General features: G+C 39.5%; 1 protein-coding gene across 1 annotated transcript in view; it reads right to left on the bottom strand.

The window, feature by feature from the left end:
* The window catches only part of Sec24CD (Secretory 24CD), a gene marked incomplete at its 3' end in the record, with an annotated part of 157,089 nt that overhangs the window by 87,708 nt on the left and 49,381 nt on the right, over nt 1-20,000 (bottom strand). The window contains 1 exon segment of the mRNA XM_070086547.1: nt 10,533-11,654. Within this exon segment, the coding sequence (XP_069942648.1) occupies nt 10,533-11,654 (1,122 nt within the window).

Genomic DNA, 20,000 nt, shown 5'->3' with positions numbered 1-20,000 from the left:
CCTCCAAATCATGAAATTGATCTTCACTGACACTTCCATCTGTGTTAGAGCATCACTTGGGAAGAGAAGAGTCCCAGATTTGCTGGGGAATCACATATTTCTTACCACTAGACATGCTGAAAAATGACAACTGAAATGGCATTCCCACAATGCACCACTGGCTCCCCGATTTTTTTTATATGGTGCACACTGACCATGGAGACCCATTCTCTCACATGTGGGCCTAGCAGCTTTCTCCTGCTTGATTTGAAGCTGCTAGAATTTATGCGTATAAATACGTCAGAAACATTGGCTCGTAAGACGTATTTATACGTCGGAAACAGTCAAAGGGTTAAAGGTCCCATCAGGAAAAGGATCTGAAGAATACAATAAATTATAGCCTGAGATGTGAGAAATAACAGCAGAGTGTAATTTTGGTTCCTGTAAGCAAACACCAACAGGGGAAAACTGGGAGAGTAACATCTGAAGCTCACCCCGATTACCCCTGAGGCCGCGTATATTCCACTGTAAATAGGCCATGATTGGCAATGATAAAGATACTTGAAATCTGCAGGTAAGGGTTCCTACGGACTAGAGGGGTTAGAAAAGTCCACATGCGGAGGCAGTGGAAAACGTTCAAGCAGCGAAGGAACGGTGCTCTGTGAAGAAAGGAGTTGCGCAGATGGAGCAGAGGAGAGAGAAAGAGCGGAAGGTGGATCAGTGTCCATTGATGGTTTGGTCTCTGCAATATATTCAGAGATTGCTTCAAGTGTTTCGGAATTCAGAGATGTTGTATGGGAGACGATATTGGGAATGGTAGGGGGAGGATGAGTAAAGATTGGAACTGTATTGGACTGTACCAAGGTAGGGGGGGGGCGAAAGGGTGGAGGGAACTGGAGAAGCGTGGCAGGGGACAGAAGAGGCAGGAACCTGGGAGGTGGCAGAAGAGGAAGAAACTTGGGAGGAAGGTACAGTACGAGGAGGAGGGTGAACCTCTACACTTGTAACTGAGCCAGTGAGAGGGGAAGAACCAGGGACAGAGACAGGGAGGGTAAAATGAGGAGGTGGAAGATGGGTAGGAGGTGTTAACGGACCTTTTTTTGACTTTTGAGAAGTAGAGGGACGATTGGGAGGAGGTGTCGTACGAGGTCTCGTCGATACTGAGGCTTGTGAGAGAGAACTCGAAGAAGCGAGATTAGACCGAGGCGTTGAAGTAGGGACGTCTGAGCCGAGGACAGCAAAAGGATTAGATACAGGAGTGATTATGGGAGAGGTAACCACAGAGGTGGGTGTAGAAGATGGGATACCAGAAGTGGGGGGACGTTTTGAAACACGGGAATAAGAAACACGTGGGAGTCTCCCTTGGAGGCGGAGATGAGAAACTGCCATGGCATAAGGGAGACCTTCTGTCTCTTTGAGGTAACGGATTTCCTGCTCGTTTAAATAGACCTGACAACGGCGAGAGTACGAAGGGTGAGCCTCATGACAGTTAAGGCAAGAGGGAGATCGATTGCAAGATGTATTAGAATGGTCATCGGCACCACAGACTGGGCATTCGGCGATAGATCTGCAATATTTCGCTGGATGGCCAAATCGCCAGCAATTTCTACACTGTTGTGGTGTAGGGATCACCTTTCGAACTTGTAACCGATGTCCTGCTATATAAACTGAGGATGGGAGTTCTCGGCTGTCAAAAGTTAAACGAGCCACATTGCTAGGGTATCGTCTCCGCCCACGGGCAGGAAGAACGTAAGTGTCTACCTTGAGGATTGGGAGATCTTGGAGTTCCAGCTGTTCTAGAATGTCAGTGCCACATGTCTGGAAATTTTGTTGAACTATGGTATGGGGCAGAATGACGGTACCACTACAAGAATTGAGGGAATGATGTTTTTCAAGAGTGACAGGAACAGTATCGATATGGGAAAGACGAGAGAGCTCATGAGCCTGGGTAGCATTCTGTACGGTAATGATGCGCGTACCGCTCTTAAGAGCATGAAAAGAAATATCTTTACCAACATGGCGTAGGAGTGCCTTGCCAATACTATGGTCAGAAAGATAGGCAGTAGAGGAAGTTGGTCGTAAAGTGAAGAATTTAGTCCATTGTTCAGTCTGAAACTGAGCGTGGAAAGGTAGTGAAGGACGTGTCGATCGTTTCTGAGAAGAACGAGAAGGTGGAGAAGTATCAGCAGGTAATTGTCGTTGGCGTTTAGGCGTGGGACCAGAGTTGGTCCGACGTGGAATGGGTCGGCGATTTGAAAATTGCCGCACCGTAGAGGGAGAGGCCGGAAGCATAGTCAGAGGAGAGCGAAGGTCCGATAAATCGAAGGAGTCAGTTGAGGCCTCAGTACCTGAAGCAGGTGAGGAAACAGCACCGGCAATAGGTACAGAGGCACGAGGAATGTCTGAAGAGTGGTCCAAAGACGAGGCGGGGTCAGAACGGGGTGCGGTATCAAGAAGGGGCCCGGGGGTACCAGGTTCATGGACTAGGGCTGCCATGGTTAGGTTACTTCTTTCTTTTTGTTTTTAAGAAAAAAAAAGAAAAGAAAATAAAAATAAAAAAAAGAATAAAAAAAGGGGGGACCGGGGAGGGATAGTTCCTAGGAGGAATGAAAGGGCCAGAAATCTCCCTCCGCGCCCAAGAGGACCTCAGCACCGCAAGTAGCGCAGATGCAGCATGGAACCCGTGCCATACCCTACCCATCGTGCTAGTAAACTAACAATCCGGGATAGCAACCTCACATCTGCCGAGCTACCTCGGTGGACAAAAGAGAGGGCGGCCGGATATCCGCCACAAAGCATACCTCCTTCGGCCACCACCCCTGGAATCCGAAAGGTGGCTTCCAGAGATACACTCGTCGCCTGAAAGACACCCAAAGCTACTCCGGGATACCGGAGAGGGATCGGGACATCCCCAGGCGATCCAGATTCCACGGCAAACTACGCCACCGCTAAGAACCTCAACGGAATGGGATGGACCCCGGTATCCTTTCCCCTACCTAGAAACTAGCGCGCCTGTGGGAGAAATCCCAAAGGACAAAAAGAGGAAGGGCAAAAGGGAGGGGTGGGGAGGAGGAGGAGGAAAGGAAAAAGGGGAGGATGGGGAGGATGGGATAGGGGAGGGGAGATTGGGGGGTAATTAGGTTTGGTCTGAGGAAGAAGACCGATAGGTCTAATTCCTCAGACCAAGAGCCTCTTCACCACGCCAAGGAGCCCCCCTTGAAGAGGCATGAATGGGTTGACATTATTTATACTGTAGTTTAATAGCAAATAATGAACAAACAAAACACTCGCCACACAGTGGTGGGAGGGCTGGCTGCCAGTTGTAGGGGTCGGAGGGAGGGTAGTAGGGACTCGCAGTGGTTGAGGCAGTGGTATTTGATAACATACATGTTATTAAACCATAACATGTATGTATTTAGTACAATTTACAATGTTTTCATGTATTTTATGATTGTCCGTGGTTCAACAAGTTCAAGGGGTCAACAAGGCAATTTTCCCAGCACTCTCAAAAAAAAAAAATCTAAAAATTATGGAAATTGATTTATTCATATAGAAAAATAGCTTAACTCTTTGGCAACACAATGGTACAAGAATCAATGTTCTATGATGTTTCTACAAGAAATTATAGCCATTTATATCAGGTATGGTGACGGTGATGTGGGTAGCGCGTCTGCTCACAGGCCATACATTTTTTGAAATTTTTTCCTTGTTTTTTATCGCTTTTACTTGCATTACTCTAATATAATAATTGACTATCTGGCATCATATATGAGTAGGCGGAGCTTATCCGTAGACTTCCAGCCAATCAGGAACCATCTGGGAAACACCGGCAGTATTCCCGCTCCAGAGAGAGCCAGGAGAAATCACTTCATTATTACACTTATATATCAACTCTACGGCTTATTTATCTATCAGAATTGATCTAATATATAATAAACACTATAAATAACATACAAACATGTTATATACTCTAGACTGAATAAAATAAGCCGTAACATAGCGAGAGTCCACCAGCAATATTTCAATATAAACGAGTTACTGCTCGTCTCCATGTTGTATTCTTTGGTCTTGTGATAGAAAATGATGTTTTGAAGAGGATAACTGCACTAGAATATCAGTTTACTAAGAAAACCACCCAAACAAACGCGATTTTCGTGAATTTTTTTTTTTTTGAGACGGGGTTGGCAGGCGTTCCAGGTCAATATCTTGGAAGTAACTTATTCACTTATATCAATAAGGTATGCCTTTATTACTTAATTAAGTGGAATAATATTCACAGAAATTGTAAAATAATGATTTCTCTAATTTCTGATGATACATTTTTGGAAATATTCCAAATATTTTGGGAGTTATGTGGGAGTAAAGGGCAGAGTTTTTACAACATTCCAAGAACTAACAAACTTTATTTTTTTGTGAAAAAAAGATAAGATATTTAGAGGAAACTAAATCATGAGAAATTCATATAAGCATTGTTCTCTGGGCACCAAGTGTCCAAACAACCTTACGTCATCCCATATAGGACTACCTTCCTGCCAAAGGGCATTTTCAGTAAATCAGTCCTTTCTCAGTCTTTTCTCAGTTGTTGTCTGAGGTATCATATTGATAAATATTTACAGTAACTAGAGAAAATACTTTGTCTTGTGCACCAAAACTCAAGGAAATCTGACGGTAAACAAAAAGGAAACAATTAATTGCCTTGTATTATATTTCCCTACAATATATTGGGGCACCAAATATTCGCGATTTTTCAACATTCGCGAGGCTCTTGATCCCCTAACCCTCATGAATGTTGAGGGAGACCTGTACTGTTCTTGTATATATAATGCATAGTAAGCACAACAGGCAAGTAATACGCATTTTCACCTGATCAGGAAACAGACATGACGAACCCTATATCCTATTGGTTCGTGAGCCACTCTGAGACAAGAGAGACAAGCAGACAGAAAGAAAGACACACACAGGCAGGCAGGCAGACACACACACACACACACACACACACACACACAGGCAGACAAAGACATAAATAGACACAGCTAGACAGAGAAAATGTTTGTAACAGTGAAAACAAATAAAGCCAGGGTTGCATGCAGCAGTGCATGATCATCAAGTGTCACTCCACTGCTGCACTGTCAGCAGTTTAGTGAGAGCAGTTTAGGAGTTTCATATATACTCCAGCATATCTAAACATTGCTGGGACCTATAAATACTTTGTATATATTCATAAACAATAGTAAATGACCAAGGCAGGTGTAAATGTTCACATGTCAGTGTGTTTGTGACTATTTGAGTACAATTTCAGTACCTAATATTAAGTGTCAGAATAAAGATTGGCTACGAAATCTCAAGAACTGCTATAAATTGTAATTATCAGAACATAAAAATTGTATAAAATATAAAAATGAGAAAAAAAGGTATATCCCGCAACACTTCTGCAAGTGGCAGGACTCCATGTTGCCGTCATGTGAGCATCCAGCGCCAACTTCATAGTGTTCCATCTCGGTAAGTACTATTCCTAAAATTTTCTTTTTGGTCTTATTACACACAGAAAATTTCCCTCTTTAATTAAAAAAAATTCAAAATATTCGGAGCACTGGGCAAGAGAACATAGATCTATGTTTGGACAGTTAACGGGTTAAGTGACACTGACTGGTACAGTTTACCAACAATCAGGGAAAGTGATGAATGGGTCAGAACTTTCCTACAAAAAACAGAGCCTTGACACTGAGCAAGTAAAACTGAACAGATCACAGCAAAGAGACTAAATAGTCCATAGCTAATATATAGCATCCTCAGGTTCACTGATAAAAAAAAAAACTATGAACAACAGTTCAGATTGGGCTTAATAACTAAGGAACAGACCAAAGAATATATGTCAGTACTTACCAATCTAATACAGAAATCTAAACAACTATTTTATGCAAGCAGGTTTACTGAAATAAAAGGGGATATGAAAAAGACCTGGAAAACCCCTCTCTTAAATCCTAGGCTCTCAAAAACTGGCCAAAACCCAATATATAGTCTTAACTAAACCAGATAAACCTTGCATTCAGCCTGCATATAATTTGTGAACCACAAGAATGAACAAACAGAGCAGGATCACAAACGAACAAGGAGGCTTCAGGAAGAGTAGCAGATGTGTAGACCAGTGTTTGCACCGAAGCATACATGTGAAAAATATTTAGGTAAAGGTAAGGAAGTTTTTGTTGAATTTATGTATTTAGAAAAGGCATACAACAGGCTGGATATGGAGAGCAATGTGGCAGATGTTGCAAGTCTATGGAATATCTAGTAGGTCACTGAAAGCAGTTATGAGTTTTTATGAGGATAGTGAGGCTTAGGTTAGGGTATGAAAGGGAGAAAGAAATTATTTTCCAATAAAAGAAGGCCTTAGACAAAGATGCATAATGTCACCATGGTTGTTTAACATATATAGATGGGGTTGTAAAAGCTGTGAATGCTAGGTTGTTGGGGAGAGGTATGGGTTTAATTGACCCTTTGAGGGTCCAAGTCATAAACCAAAGCCTTGTCCACAGGGTCCAAGAATTTAACCCTTAAACTGTCAAAACAGATCTACGTTCACATGTGTAGTGCTCCAAAAGTAGATCTACTTTTTTTTACATATTTTCAATTTTTTTTTTTTTCAAGATCAAAGTTTTTTTACACATTTTCAAATGTAAAAAAAAAAAAAAAAAGAAGGTCTACGTTTTTTTACATACTTTCGAATGTTGAAAAAACGTAGATCTACGTTTGGACAGTTTAAGGGTTAAAATTTTTTTTTTATTTTTTCTTAAGAAATGGTAGAGAATCTTTTTCTGAAGGTAATAAAACAAAAAGTATGAAATTTGATGGAAAACCAACAAAATTACACACGCAAATTTTACTGCATCAACGATCTTCATGCATTGGCGATTTTGCCCACTATGACTCCTATTTCACGCCAATTACATTATACCAGGCGACCAAATTCTTAGCTATTTCATTATTACTTCTATTTTACAAATTGAGCACAATAAACTGCCCAATTAATTATTTCAATTACACAATAGAGTGATCAGAAATTATTAATTTGGTCAATTTAACACAAAATTCAAAATATTCCAATTTCAAAATAAGGTCCAGAATAAACAATACAGGCATTCCTGGCACTAAAATTACATTTCCTCTCTTTAGTAGTTATATTTCCAGGCTTTACACGAATTCCATTTTTATTTTTAATTTACATACAGAACATTTCACACCAAAAAATAGAAGATTTACTGTTATGCAATATTGTAATAATTGTATAAATAATATCAGTGCATTGGTGAATGTATATTAGACCCACCAGCTGACGTGTATTGGATGCCAACTGATTCAGAGCTATTTTTAACCCTCTGACTGTCGTAACCCCAAATCCTGAGGTGTCTCCTGGTGTCGCAAAATATTTGAGAGAAAAAAAATTATTTTTTCTTATGAAATGATAGAGAATCTTTTCCCGATGGTAACGACGCCAAAAGTACGACATTTGATGGAAAAGTTATGGAATTACGCTCTCGCGAAGTTAGCAACCTCGGCGATATTTATGAATCGGCGATATCACTCACTTTGGGCCCTATTTTGGGTTAATTCCATTGTTCCAGTTGACCAAACTCAGCTATTTCTTTAGCACTCCATTCGTTTTATCAATTAAGTACAAGAAACTGCACATTTACCGATTTCAACTGCCCAGTAAAGTGGTCAGAAATTGGCAATTTGGCCAATTTCATGCAAATTAAAAAATATGCAAATTTCAAAATAGGGTCCAGAATGAACAATGCAGACATTCCTGGCTGTAAAATAACATTGTCTCCGTTCATCAGTCATGTCTCCAGGCCCCTCTGATATTACTCGAGTTCTATTTTGAATTTTTATTCAAACAAAAAATTTACTGTTATGCAGACTACTGCAATATTGTAATAATTGTATAAATAATGTCAACCCATTCATGACTGCATATCAGAATGGCAAGTTGGACATTTATTGGACAATGATGTCATTTGTTTACTCTTGAATATCGGCAAAAATCAAACATTTCCCCTACTCTGAGCTCCATTTCAAGGTCCTTTTCATAGTAAAGCCAATCAATATCACCACCATTTCTATAACATGTTTTCCATTCTATCAAATGTGACTACGAGAACGAGAATATAACCATAAAAACTATATGAAAATGCACCTCAAACTCGGCATTTTAATCCAAAAACACGGAGTTGTTTTTGTCTCGTTATGCACTGACACTGCACACTGACCACACAGACCCATTCTCTCACATGTGGGCCTACCAGCTTTCTCCTGCTTGATTTGAAGCCGCTAGAATTTTTGAGTATACACCTACCGTCAGACTTACGACCTGCTCAACATACAACCATTCGATTTACGACCATGTTTTGTATGCCAAATTTCTGGGAAATAAACAACTGTGTTGTACACAGTGTTTATCCTAAACCTTACAGTATACAATACAGTACTAACAGCATGAAAACTAAGTAAAAAATGAAATACCAAAATAAAACAATAAAATAAAGTCATTCGGTTGGTCAGAACTGAACTCGGTCGTAAGTCGGATGGTACCTGTACATACGTCAAACACACTGGCTCGTAAGACGTATATATACGACCAAAACAGTCAAAGGGTTAAAAAACAGCCATCCTAGTGTAATGTAGGCAACAATACACTATCAATCAAAACCTGCCATTATTCAATACTGTCCCTCTTCTTCTAGCCTTCCTTTAACTCCTATACATAATTTGTAACATATCATATCCCATTTTATTTGTACTGTAGTCAAGTAACTTGCTCTATCTTCATCTTCAATAACTCCACAAAACTTAACAACTTGCAATTCTTTTGTAATTAACCATTTACCATTAGCTACCTTATTGTACTTAACTATATAACAAGTTCCACATAACAGGCCATGTCTAATTCTGAAGTAGCATGCAAGCCTTATGATTAGTTGCCTGAACTGCTTGGGACACATTACAAATTTTTTTTTCAATGACCAGGCCATATCCCACCAAAGCAGGGTGACCTAAAAAAGAAAAACTCAAGCTTCTCTTTTTAAATTTAGTAATGTATACAAGAGAAGGGGTTACTAGCCCCTTGCTACCTATCACAAATTATGTTATGAAAAATAATCCAGATTGTTGAAGTCAGTATCAGAGATTGTTAATTTTATCATTCAGGTAGACCAACTTAATCTCAAAAATGTCTGTAGTTACAAGTTCCTTTTAGATTGCCCAAAATGTTGTGCATACTCAGGGGCTTTATATAAAGTATACTAAAAATATCAACTATTCCTATATTGATTATATTATGTAACTTTACAGAAATAAAGATTATGATTATCATTAAACTAAACAAGTCATTAAACTAAAGTTGAATTAAATTAAACTTCTGCATCTCGTACCTTTACTTTAATTAGTGACTTCAACTGTATCCTTAGTGTGAGTTACATCAGTTTTCTACTAAAATACATTTCTCTATTCACTTATTAACCTTGCTTGTTAGTCTAACCCTTCTATGGGAGAGCAGAAAATTTACTGTTCAATTATAAAAGTAGTTTTTAGACTTTTCACAAAAGCCTGGCATTACGGCTTTCTTCAGTAACTATCATCCATTAATAGTCTTGATATATGATCTATTTGGAAACCTATATATAACAGAACTTACAATATACAGTTATAGGAAAATTCTAGATATAAGCTAAGGCTGTCAAATTTTTCAAGCACAATCCTTCCAGCCACACTCTTATTTCTGCCTATTTATAAGGGTGTTGCCTCCCCATTTCTAGCTCAAGTAAACATTTAAAATAGTTTCCAAAAGGCTGCAATATATCTCTTCCTTCAGTTAAAATGTAATCACTCAGAATATGTTTCGTGGAAATGTTTAGGGCCTGGGACCAATATTACTCGAAGTGACCAAGTAGTGACTTGGTATTCCAAAGTCCCTCTTTGAAGTGACCAAGACCCCAGGACCAAAACATTTCCATTAAACATGTACTAAATGATTGTATTTTAACTTTTCCACTAACTGATTTTGTCCTGTATCTTTGTATCTACCAAGAACAAATGACCATACCTATAAACCAAGGATGATCATGTACATACTCTACCAAAAGAATGAAGTACGTACTAGTGTTATTGTAAATTATGATAAAACAATGGCAAGAGTTACAATAAATACAGGAAATTTTAATTTATCAATAGATTAAATACGGAAGATGGGATACAACGAGTTTAACAATACTCCTGTTGCTACAAGTACTTAATTCTATACAATGTATGTACTGACTGAAGGAAACTTCAATCAGTACATCAAGAGTAAAGAAAATTTAAAAATATTTTGGCAATCAAAACATGCACAACAGAAAATAATCTTTAGATACTTCTATATATACACACATGCCTTCTCATATACACATTGCCTAATTTGGTCAGCATCACAATAATTCTTTAAAACTACAATTTCCAACCACTCAGGTTAAACTCTACCAAAATATTACAATGGGAGAACAAAAGGAAAAAGCACTCACCTGTTTTGCATTTGTGTCTAATAATTTTACTATGGATTGCTTGCTATAGAAATTCATCAGTGTATCAAGATCACAATTCTTAAACAGATCAGCCATCTGCATGCACACAGTGAGAGCCATGTTGATGATGCGAAGTCTTCTCTGCCCGCTACAAGATGTATATAGGAGAGCAGCTTGTATGTACACACCATCCTCTTCTGTCAGCTTATCATCGTGTTTTACTTCTATAGCAATGGCTTTACTGGAGTCTATGCTTGCTAGTTCTACATCAGTTGTATTGGACATAAAGAAATGACCATAGAACTCCACAGGTCTGACACCTTGTGAAGTCCTTATTCGCATTACAGCATCAAAGGCTATGTTACGCCCAATGTTAAGTTTGAGGTCATTTAAAAACCTTGGGCCATCTTTGTTAGACTGGAAGAAAGTATACTTATAGCACTGGCCTCCTGTTAGCCTTGCCACTTGTCCAATAGTGGCCAAATCAACATAACTATCATTAAAAATATACAAATCTACAGAACAGCCAGCTGCTACGAGGTCTTGTCCAAGGTTGTTGTAATAAGTAGTTTGTGGATTTAACACAGTCTTCTCTTTTTCAGTTCCAAGTAGTTTTCTATCTTCTCGCATCTTTAAACTACTAGCTCCACTGCCTACCGGTAAAGATGAATGAAATACAAACAATTTTCCCACTCTGCCAGAAGCCCTGAGGGCTTCCATTCCTGCACGAATTGCACCGGCAAATGCACCAGAGGTTTCTCGAGTGTCTTTAAAGTTTTCAGGAATGCATTCCATAAGTTTGTCAATATTGTCAGCAGCATCCTTAGCATCACAAAGAACACCTCCAGGCACAGGAACAAACAAGTCGTCACGATCACACACTACGCACATTTCTGGAGATTGACCGTCGAGTTTGTAGAAGTGGACATTTGATTCATAGGTAATGAAGCCAACTTTCATGGTAGATTCACTACTGAGGGTGCCATTAATACAATCCCGGGGAAGGTTCTTCAATATATCTTTCATACTCTGGCACAAGAGGGGTATAACACCTCTCTGTATCATCAGCTGGTTTATCTCCAAAACAAATATAAATGCTGGTTCCTTGGGAAGCAGTTTATCCTGAAAAAAAAAAAATTACATACAGTATTGTAAATAAGAAATCACAATAAAATGCATTACTGCAAATATAAAAATGCCACAGCAAAAACAACAAACAGGAAAACCTCGGCAGTTTCATGTGTTTACTCACACTTTCGGAGGAAGACAGGTAGCACTTGGAAACACTCAGGTTTTACTGTACATTTTTTCACTGATATTTTTATACAATATTAAACATAAACCATAAATATGAAAAGGGAAGTCACTCTTATGATTGCATGAATGTTTCAATCATCAATCTGAAAATGACAAAAATGGCACAATTGTTTAAATTCTCTGTGGCCATATCTGTACCAGATGAGTAACCTTCCTCATTATGCTATGTATAGTTGGATATTGGCATTTTCCAAATCTCGCTACCATTCTCACAACGATGCTAGGTCAAACAGTTGCTGACTTCAAGATTTTCTTCAATTATAACCTGGATATTTAATAAACCAGGATAATCCAAGAAAGCCTAGGAGTGGCTTATTTCTGACGAAGCACTTAGTAAGCTCTCCTAGGATGTGATATATAAAAACCAACTTACGACTATAAATCTATTTACTACTATTTCTAATTAAAAAACATTAGTCAACTTAATGACAATGGCAAAGATATAGGCTCAATTTCTAAAGTTATGTGAAGATGGCTAATATAATTATCTTCAAATCAGGGATAAGTTATTACACCAAATTACTGCCCAATAAGCCTGACCTCATTAATAGGCAAATTATTAGAGTTAATTGTAATCGATATAAGAATTCCTGTTGAGAGTAATTTGATTTAAGCTTCTTGACACTGATTCACAAGGGGTCATTAGTGCCTGACAAATTTTATGACCTCTTTCAGTGAAGTATTGAGGCAGTAGATCATGATAAAGAATAAAATATTTAGCATGATTTCAGTGTGGTTATTGATCAAATATGACACAAAAGCTTTTAAAATAAAAAAATGGCAGCACATTGGCATAAAGAAAATATTTTAGCACTGACTGAGGCATGGCTACCCAACAAGCAACAAAAAGTTTGCATTGAGGTAAAATCAGAATGGGGACCAGTCACAAATGGTATTCCACAAAGCTCAGTTTGAGGCTTCTATATTGTTCATAACTAAATAAGTTTGATGAGAAAATGGTGACAAATAAATTTCCTGAAGACATAAAAATAGGCCAATAATAGATTCAGAGGACAACACCGATGAACTTCAGGAAGACTCAGACAACGCAATGTTATACTACATTATTATTATTATTATTATTATTATTATCATTATTATAATCAAAGTGTTATAGTACAAAAAGTGGCAGATTTGGTTATTTACATTCCTCAGGAATGTAAATAACCCTCAACTTATAAACTGAATAATGTAAACTTTATCAAATAAAATGTGAAAAGGACTTGGGTGTCATGGTTGACAGAAATCTGAAACAACATTCATTTGTCAGCATTCAGACAAAGACTCAGCTACTTGGGTTTATTTCAAGAAGTGTAAGTAACAGGAGTTTGGAGGTTATATACACAACTTGCACTAAAGAGAGACACTTATACAGTGGACCCCCAGTTATCGTAATTAATCCATTCCAGAGTGACTAAACCCGAATCTGACGATATCCGAATTCATTTTCCCCAAAAGAAATAATGTAAATTAATTAATCTGTTCCAGACACCCAAAAGTATTGAAAAAAAAATTTTTTTACATGAAATATACATTTACCTACATAGAAAACAATGAGACACGCAGAATAAAACAATAATAAAATGACACTTACCTTACTGAAGATTCTTCTTAGTGTACTGAAGACGGGAGGAGGGGAGAGGATGGAGGTGTACTATTGTTTGGAAGAGGAATCCCCCTCTATGACGGCTTCAGGTACCAAGTCCTTTTCCAGGGTTACTTCCCTTCTTTGATTTTTAATGCTACTAGGACCAGCTTGAGAGTCGCTGGACCCCTGTCGCTCAAAAAAGTGTTCCAGAGAGGTCTGTATCTGGCGTTTCTATAAAATTTCCCTAAAAATGGGACACAACATTGTCATTGTACATGTTGCTAACATGGCCTGCAACAGCTTTGTCAGGGTGATGTTCATCCATAAATGTTTGCACCTCACTCCATTTTGCACAAATGTCCTTAATCTTTGAAGGCATCTTCCTCCTCTGAAGCAATTTCCTGAGCTGTGGTCTGTTGCTGTTGCAGATGAAGGCCTTGCAGCTCTTCAGTGGTTAGTTCTTCATTGTGGTCTTCCACATCCTGGCCACTCAGATCCAACCCCGCGGAAGTCCCCAATGCCACAATACTTTCCAGAACTGCCATACGCTCGTCAGGGTCAGCCCCAAACCCTTCAAAATCCCTCTCTTGGACACATTCTGGCCACAATTTTTTCCAAGCAGAGTGCAAAGTCCTGGAAGTCACTCCCTCCCAAGCCTTACCTATAGGGCTTATGCAATGGACGATACTGAAGTTATCTTCCCAAAACTCTCTTAGGGTCAAGTGAGTGTCTGAGGTCAAATCAGAGCACCTTTGAAACATTTCTTTGGTGTAGCTTTATCTGAAGTTTGAAATGATCATCTGGTCCATGGGCTGGACGAGAGGAGCGGTATTAGGGGGCAAGAACTTCACTTTTATGAAACAAAACTCCTTCACCATATGCTCTTCCAAGTCTGGAGGATGAGCAGGAGCACTGTCCATTACCAGGAGGCACTCGAGTTCCAATTTATTTTCCAGGAGGTATTTCTTTACACTGAGGACAAACACTTCATTGAACCAATCAAGGAAAATGTCCCTCACGACCCACGCCTTCCTGTTTGCCTTCCACATCACACACAATTTACTCTTGACAACACTTTTTTTTGAACACACTTGGATTTTCGGAGTGATACACCAGTAAAGGTTTCATTTTGAAATCCCCACTAGCATTACTGCAGAACATGAGAGTTAGCCTGTCTTTCAGATGCTTGTGTCCTGGCAGTGCCTTTTGCTCCTGCGTGATGTAGGTCCTCTTTGGCATTTTCTTTATGAGATCCTCATGCAACTGCCTTGCCTTTTCACAAATTATTGACTGCATAACAGTATTTCCCGATAATTGTTTTTCGTTCATCCACACCAACAACAAAGTCTCCACATCTTCCAGCATTTGTGATCTCTGTTTAGTTAGCATATTTGCACCTTCCGCAACAACAGCTTCCTTGATTTTCTTTTTCTTGGCCACAACAGAAGTGATGGTTGTATGGGGTTTGTTATACAACCTGGCCAGCTTTGCCATATGTACTCCACTATCAAATTTTGCAATGATGTCTCTTGAATTTTATATTGTTTCTCACCTTCTTTACCAAAGGGCTGGCGCTAGAATTTTTCTTTGGGCCCATGGTGGCCTATTTAGCAGTTACAAGCACTAAAAAGAATGAAATAATAAGAAATGTATCGTATGAATGAGTGGGATCGTGCTCACTGGCTGATAAACAATGGCACAATGGCTGTAAATGGGGTGTTGAGCCGCGTGGACACACTTGGGACGAATGACTTACCGAGCTCAATGATGATCAGTGAGCCAATATTTTGACGAAAAAAGTTACTATTTCCAAATATTATGAAATCTGATGGCTACGAAATCTGGGGGGCCACTGTAATGTTTCAGTCTGGCTTGAATCATTAACCAGTCACACACAAGAAGGAAGGTAAGCCAGTCAGTATACAAACAAGAGGGGTAAGCTGGGAGAAGTGGAACAAGATGAGGCAGTAGTATAGTGGTGGTAGAGGTAGAGGTGCAAGTGCACCATTGTACTACAGCTGTATACATCATAATTAAAGAGCTGCTTCAGTGCTCCTACATTCTTATGATCTTGTGAGATGATGACATGTGCATCCAGGAAGATGAGTGGACAAATGTTGCACCACATATCCACATTCACCTGGTAGTACACATTTATATTTCTGAGGTCCTACAGTGCCTGCAGAAATAGCAGGCAATCAAGTTAAATTCAATTACCATAAACTTCAATGCCCTGGATCAAGAGTCTTTTCCTGGCATGAAGGTCAAGTGCCAATCAGAAGTGCACATCCCTCCTCTCCTACCCCCTACCTCCCTCCATCACTATCCTTCTACCAGCCTTACCTCACTCCACCACTATCATTCTACTACCCTCTACCTCCCTCCATCGCCATCATTCTACCACCCTCTACCTCCCTTCATCACCACCATTCTACCACCCCTACCTCTCTTCCATCACTATAAATCTACCACCATCTACCTCCCTCCCTCAATATCATTCTACCACCTCCCTACCTCCTTCCATCATTATCCTTCTACCACCCTCTACCTCCCTCCATCACTATCATTCTACCTCCCTCCATTATTATTCTACCACCCCTACCTCCTTCTATCACTATCATCCTCTACCTCCCTCCATCACTACCATTCTACCACCCCTACCTCCCTCCATCACTATCATTCTACCACCCTCTACCTCCCTCCATCACTATCATTCTATCACCCTCTTAATTTGAACATGCACAATTACTATTATCCAACAATACTAAGTATAGCTTGTTGCATCTTTGGGTTGACAATTTCCATTGTTGTTGTAATGCTGATACAAGAGTCAGTACAAGTCGGCTCTCCACACTATCATGCTAATTCCACTATTACAAAATATTCACTAAGTTTGTGCCAATTCTTCTCTATTATAAATAATATGACAGGGCCCTCCAATATCAGGCCTACACTGAAAAATTACAAATAAAAAATTAAACTACATGTATTTCCCTCATGTGTTGCTATTAAGAGAATAAGCGTCAAGGTGTTAACTAGTTGTACAGGTCCTCGTCTTATTCAGTGATAGTATTTTCTTCTGTAAGATCACTACCTCAGTGGGAAATGGATTAAAAAAATTATGCATGAAGCATAAACTGATAATGTAGTTAAATATTAGTTTTGAAGATATGAAGGGAATCAGAAGAGATATTCAAAAGTCATCATAGACACTAGCATTAACATTTTTTTTTCAATAAAAATAAATTAGGCCATATGTAGGTCAATTAATTCAAACCTTTCATAGAGACCAGAAAGACCAATATCTTAAAATACACAATGACATTAAGCTTAAAGCCACTCAAATATTGTGGCATCAAATATGGAAGAGTTGAAGCTAATATGATGCAACACAATGAACTTATCAAATGAAAAACAGCATTTCAAGTTTTCCAATTTTTAAATTAAATAAAAAAAAAGTACACAGGCTAAAATCAATCCAAATGTTTCTCTAAGTAAGACTGACCAACTGTAACCATAGTGTACATAAATGTTTCTCCCTGTCACAGTCTCTTTTATAGATCTATGTCACTGACATCAAAGCTCACCTGTGTACATCAAAGGTTTGAGCTCAGCTTCCTCAGATAAGCTGTGAGCAGTAAAATTTAGTCTAGACATGGAGCACGATGGGGCAAGCAAAATTAACCAACTGGTTTAATATAACAACTTGAGGTGTTCTATTGGATGATTTTTATGGTTTAATTTGCTGTTTATTGATAAAATTTGATGGAATGGAAGACATACTGCTGAAGTAGAGAGGATTTTGATTGGTTTCAGAAACAAAAGTCCATGCAATCGGGCTCAAAGCCGCAGAAATATTTGATTTTTTTTGAGAGCAGGTAAGGCTTCTCTCTGGTCTGTTTTAAGAGTTTTTAATGTTTGATTCAATTATGGGGATGCCATAAACCATGACCAATCATTCGTGGTTCTGTTTTATTATCCAAGAAATGGAGTAAATCTATATTTGTGTGGCTATCATTTCAAAATGGAAGCAAGCATAATATAAAAGAGGCCTGGGGACATGATTAATGAAGAGAGAAAATGTTTCAGTGCCAGGAATGTTTACATTGTTTATTTTGCACTATTTTTAAATTGGTATTTTTTTAAAGTGTGTGTAAAAACTGGCCAACTTACCAACTTTCATCATTTTATATAATAGTTATAATAGGCAAATGGGTGATTTCTTCAAGAATTCGGTCAATCAAACAAACGAGCTTCCACATGGATTACTTGCCATTTTTGTGAAAATTGGTGTCACGCCCCTTGTGCAGATATCCAAGAACTAGCTACAAGCAGTATTAAATCAGGAAAGTGTTTTTGGGTATGCCCAAATAAGATCAATCTGTGGATTAAAATCACACTGGTATTAAAAGTCTAACATCAAAGCAGCCTTCATAGAAAACCTAATAGCATTCTATAACAGATGGGAAAATAAAAAGTCTGGGCTGGATGGTACTGCCCTTGATGCTGGTCATGTAGTCAGAAACTGTAAGGCAGGAGGTGCTGTCCTGGGTGACAGTAATGGTGAAACTGGAGGTGCTGTCTTGGGAGACGGTAATGGTGAGGATGGAAGTGCTGTCCAGGTAGTCAGTAAATGTATGCATGAGGGAATGCATATAAATGACCTCGAGAGAGACAGGAGCTGTAGTGTGGAAAGAAGTGTAGTCAAGGACAAGATAAAACCAATATTACAAACTAGTAATACCACAGGAGATAAACAATGGGACTCCACTAGCAATAGTGAGGATATATTACCAGAAACAACTGGTGAGAGCTCCATTGTTAGTACTAGTGAGGATAGGAATGAGACAGATAAACATGCACCAACAGGGAATACAGTCACAGAAACCCAAGGCAAACGGAAACCAAGCCTGTGCACAAACTATGCACTTGGTATCTGCAGGCATGGGAAATCTGGAAAAACAGATGGGACGTGCAACTATGACCACCCTAGAAAATGCTGTGCCCATATGACAACAGGAAAATGCAAACTCCCTTCCTGTAAGCTTTTTCACCCTGAAATGTGTCCCTCTTCAGTACAGGAAAGACTGTGCTATAACTTAAATTGCCAGGCACACCATCTAAATGGGACAAAAAGATACAAAACATCCAGGCCATGGGAAAACCTGGGTAGCCACAGCCACTCAAGAGGGAGAGGTTTTTTAGCGCCAGGAAGGAAAAAAACTGGCAGGAAATGGCGGTAATCGTTTGCCAAATCCAGTCATTTCTGGAGTGGAACCACAGTCCATGGCCTCCACTTAAAACCAAGAGATACAGATACTAGTGCCAGAAAAAAAGTCCTCCCCCCCCAGTACCAACAATACCACCAGTCCAATGACATTCTTTTCAAGTATACAGGGTCAACAGCCAGCAACGAACAACAAAATACCTTTCATCCGTGGACTGCTTGCAGAGGCAAATGCAACGTTCGCGGCTTTCACTGAGACCCACATAAAGGATCACTTGGACAACGAAATATGGATCCCAGGTTACAACCTATACAGACGTGACAGAGTGAACAGGCAAAAGATGGGGGTTGGCCTGTATATCGCAGAGTCACATTTTTGCACAGAACTGCTTAATGCCTCAAATGATGTAGTGGAAGTTTTAGCAGTAAAGATCGAGAACCAAAACCTAGTCATTGTGGTAGTCTACAAGCCTCTGGATGCAATGTCCCAGCAATTCCAGGAACAGCTGTCAAAAACTGACCACTGTCTGGAAAATCTGTCAGCTCCTGCCCCCAACATCTTGCTCCTGGGGGATTTCAACTTGAGGCACCTAAAATGGAGGAATATAGCAAATAATGTTGTTGCAGTGATAACACCAGGGGGCAGCTCTGACGAGAACTCTCTCTCTCTCACACACACACACACACACACACACACACACACACACACACACACACACACACACACACACACACACAAACACACACACACAAACACACACACACAAACACACACACACGGTTGTCCTATGAAGAAAGGTTGAGGGAAATCGGCCTGACGACACTGGAGGCCAGGAGGGTCAGGGGAGACATGATAACGACATATAAAATACTGCGCGGAATAGGCAGGATGGACAAAGGCAGGATGTTCCAGAGATGGGACACAGACACAGAGGTCACAATTGGAAGTTGAAGACTCAGATGAATCAAAGGGATGTTAGGAAGTATTTCTTCAGTCACAGAGTAGTCAGGCCATGGAATAGCCTAGAAAGTGATGTGGTGGAGGCAGGAACCATACATAGTTTTAAGGCGAGGTATGATAGAGCTCATGGGGCAGGGAGATAGAGGACCTAGTAGCAATCAGCGAGCGGGGCCAGGAGCTGTGACTCGACCCCTGCAACCACAAATAGGTAGTACAAATAGGTGAGTACAGACACACACACACACACACAAACACACACACACAAACACACACACACACACACACACACACACAAACACACACACACACACAAACACACACACACACACACACACACAAACACACACACACACACACACACACACACACACACAC

This window comes from Cherax quadricarinatus, chromosome 19, assembly GCF_038502225.1.
Source record: "Cherax quadricarinatus isolate ZL_2023a chromosome 19, ASM3850222v1, whole genome shotgun sequence".
In the NCBI taxonomy this organism is placed as follows: Eukaryota; Metazoa; Arthropoda; class Malacostraca; order Decapoda; family Parastacidae; genus Cherax; species Cherax quadricarinatus.
Note: the sequence above shows the minus strand (reverse complement) of the source record. Positions and strands in the feature narration are given on the sequence as shown.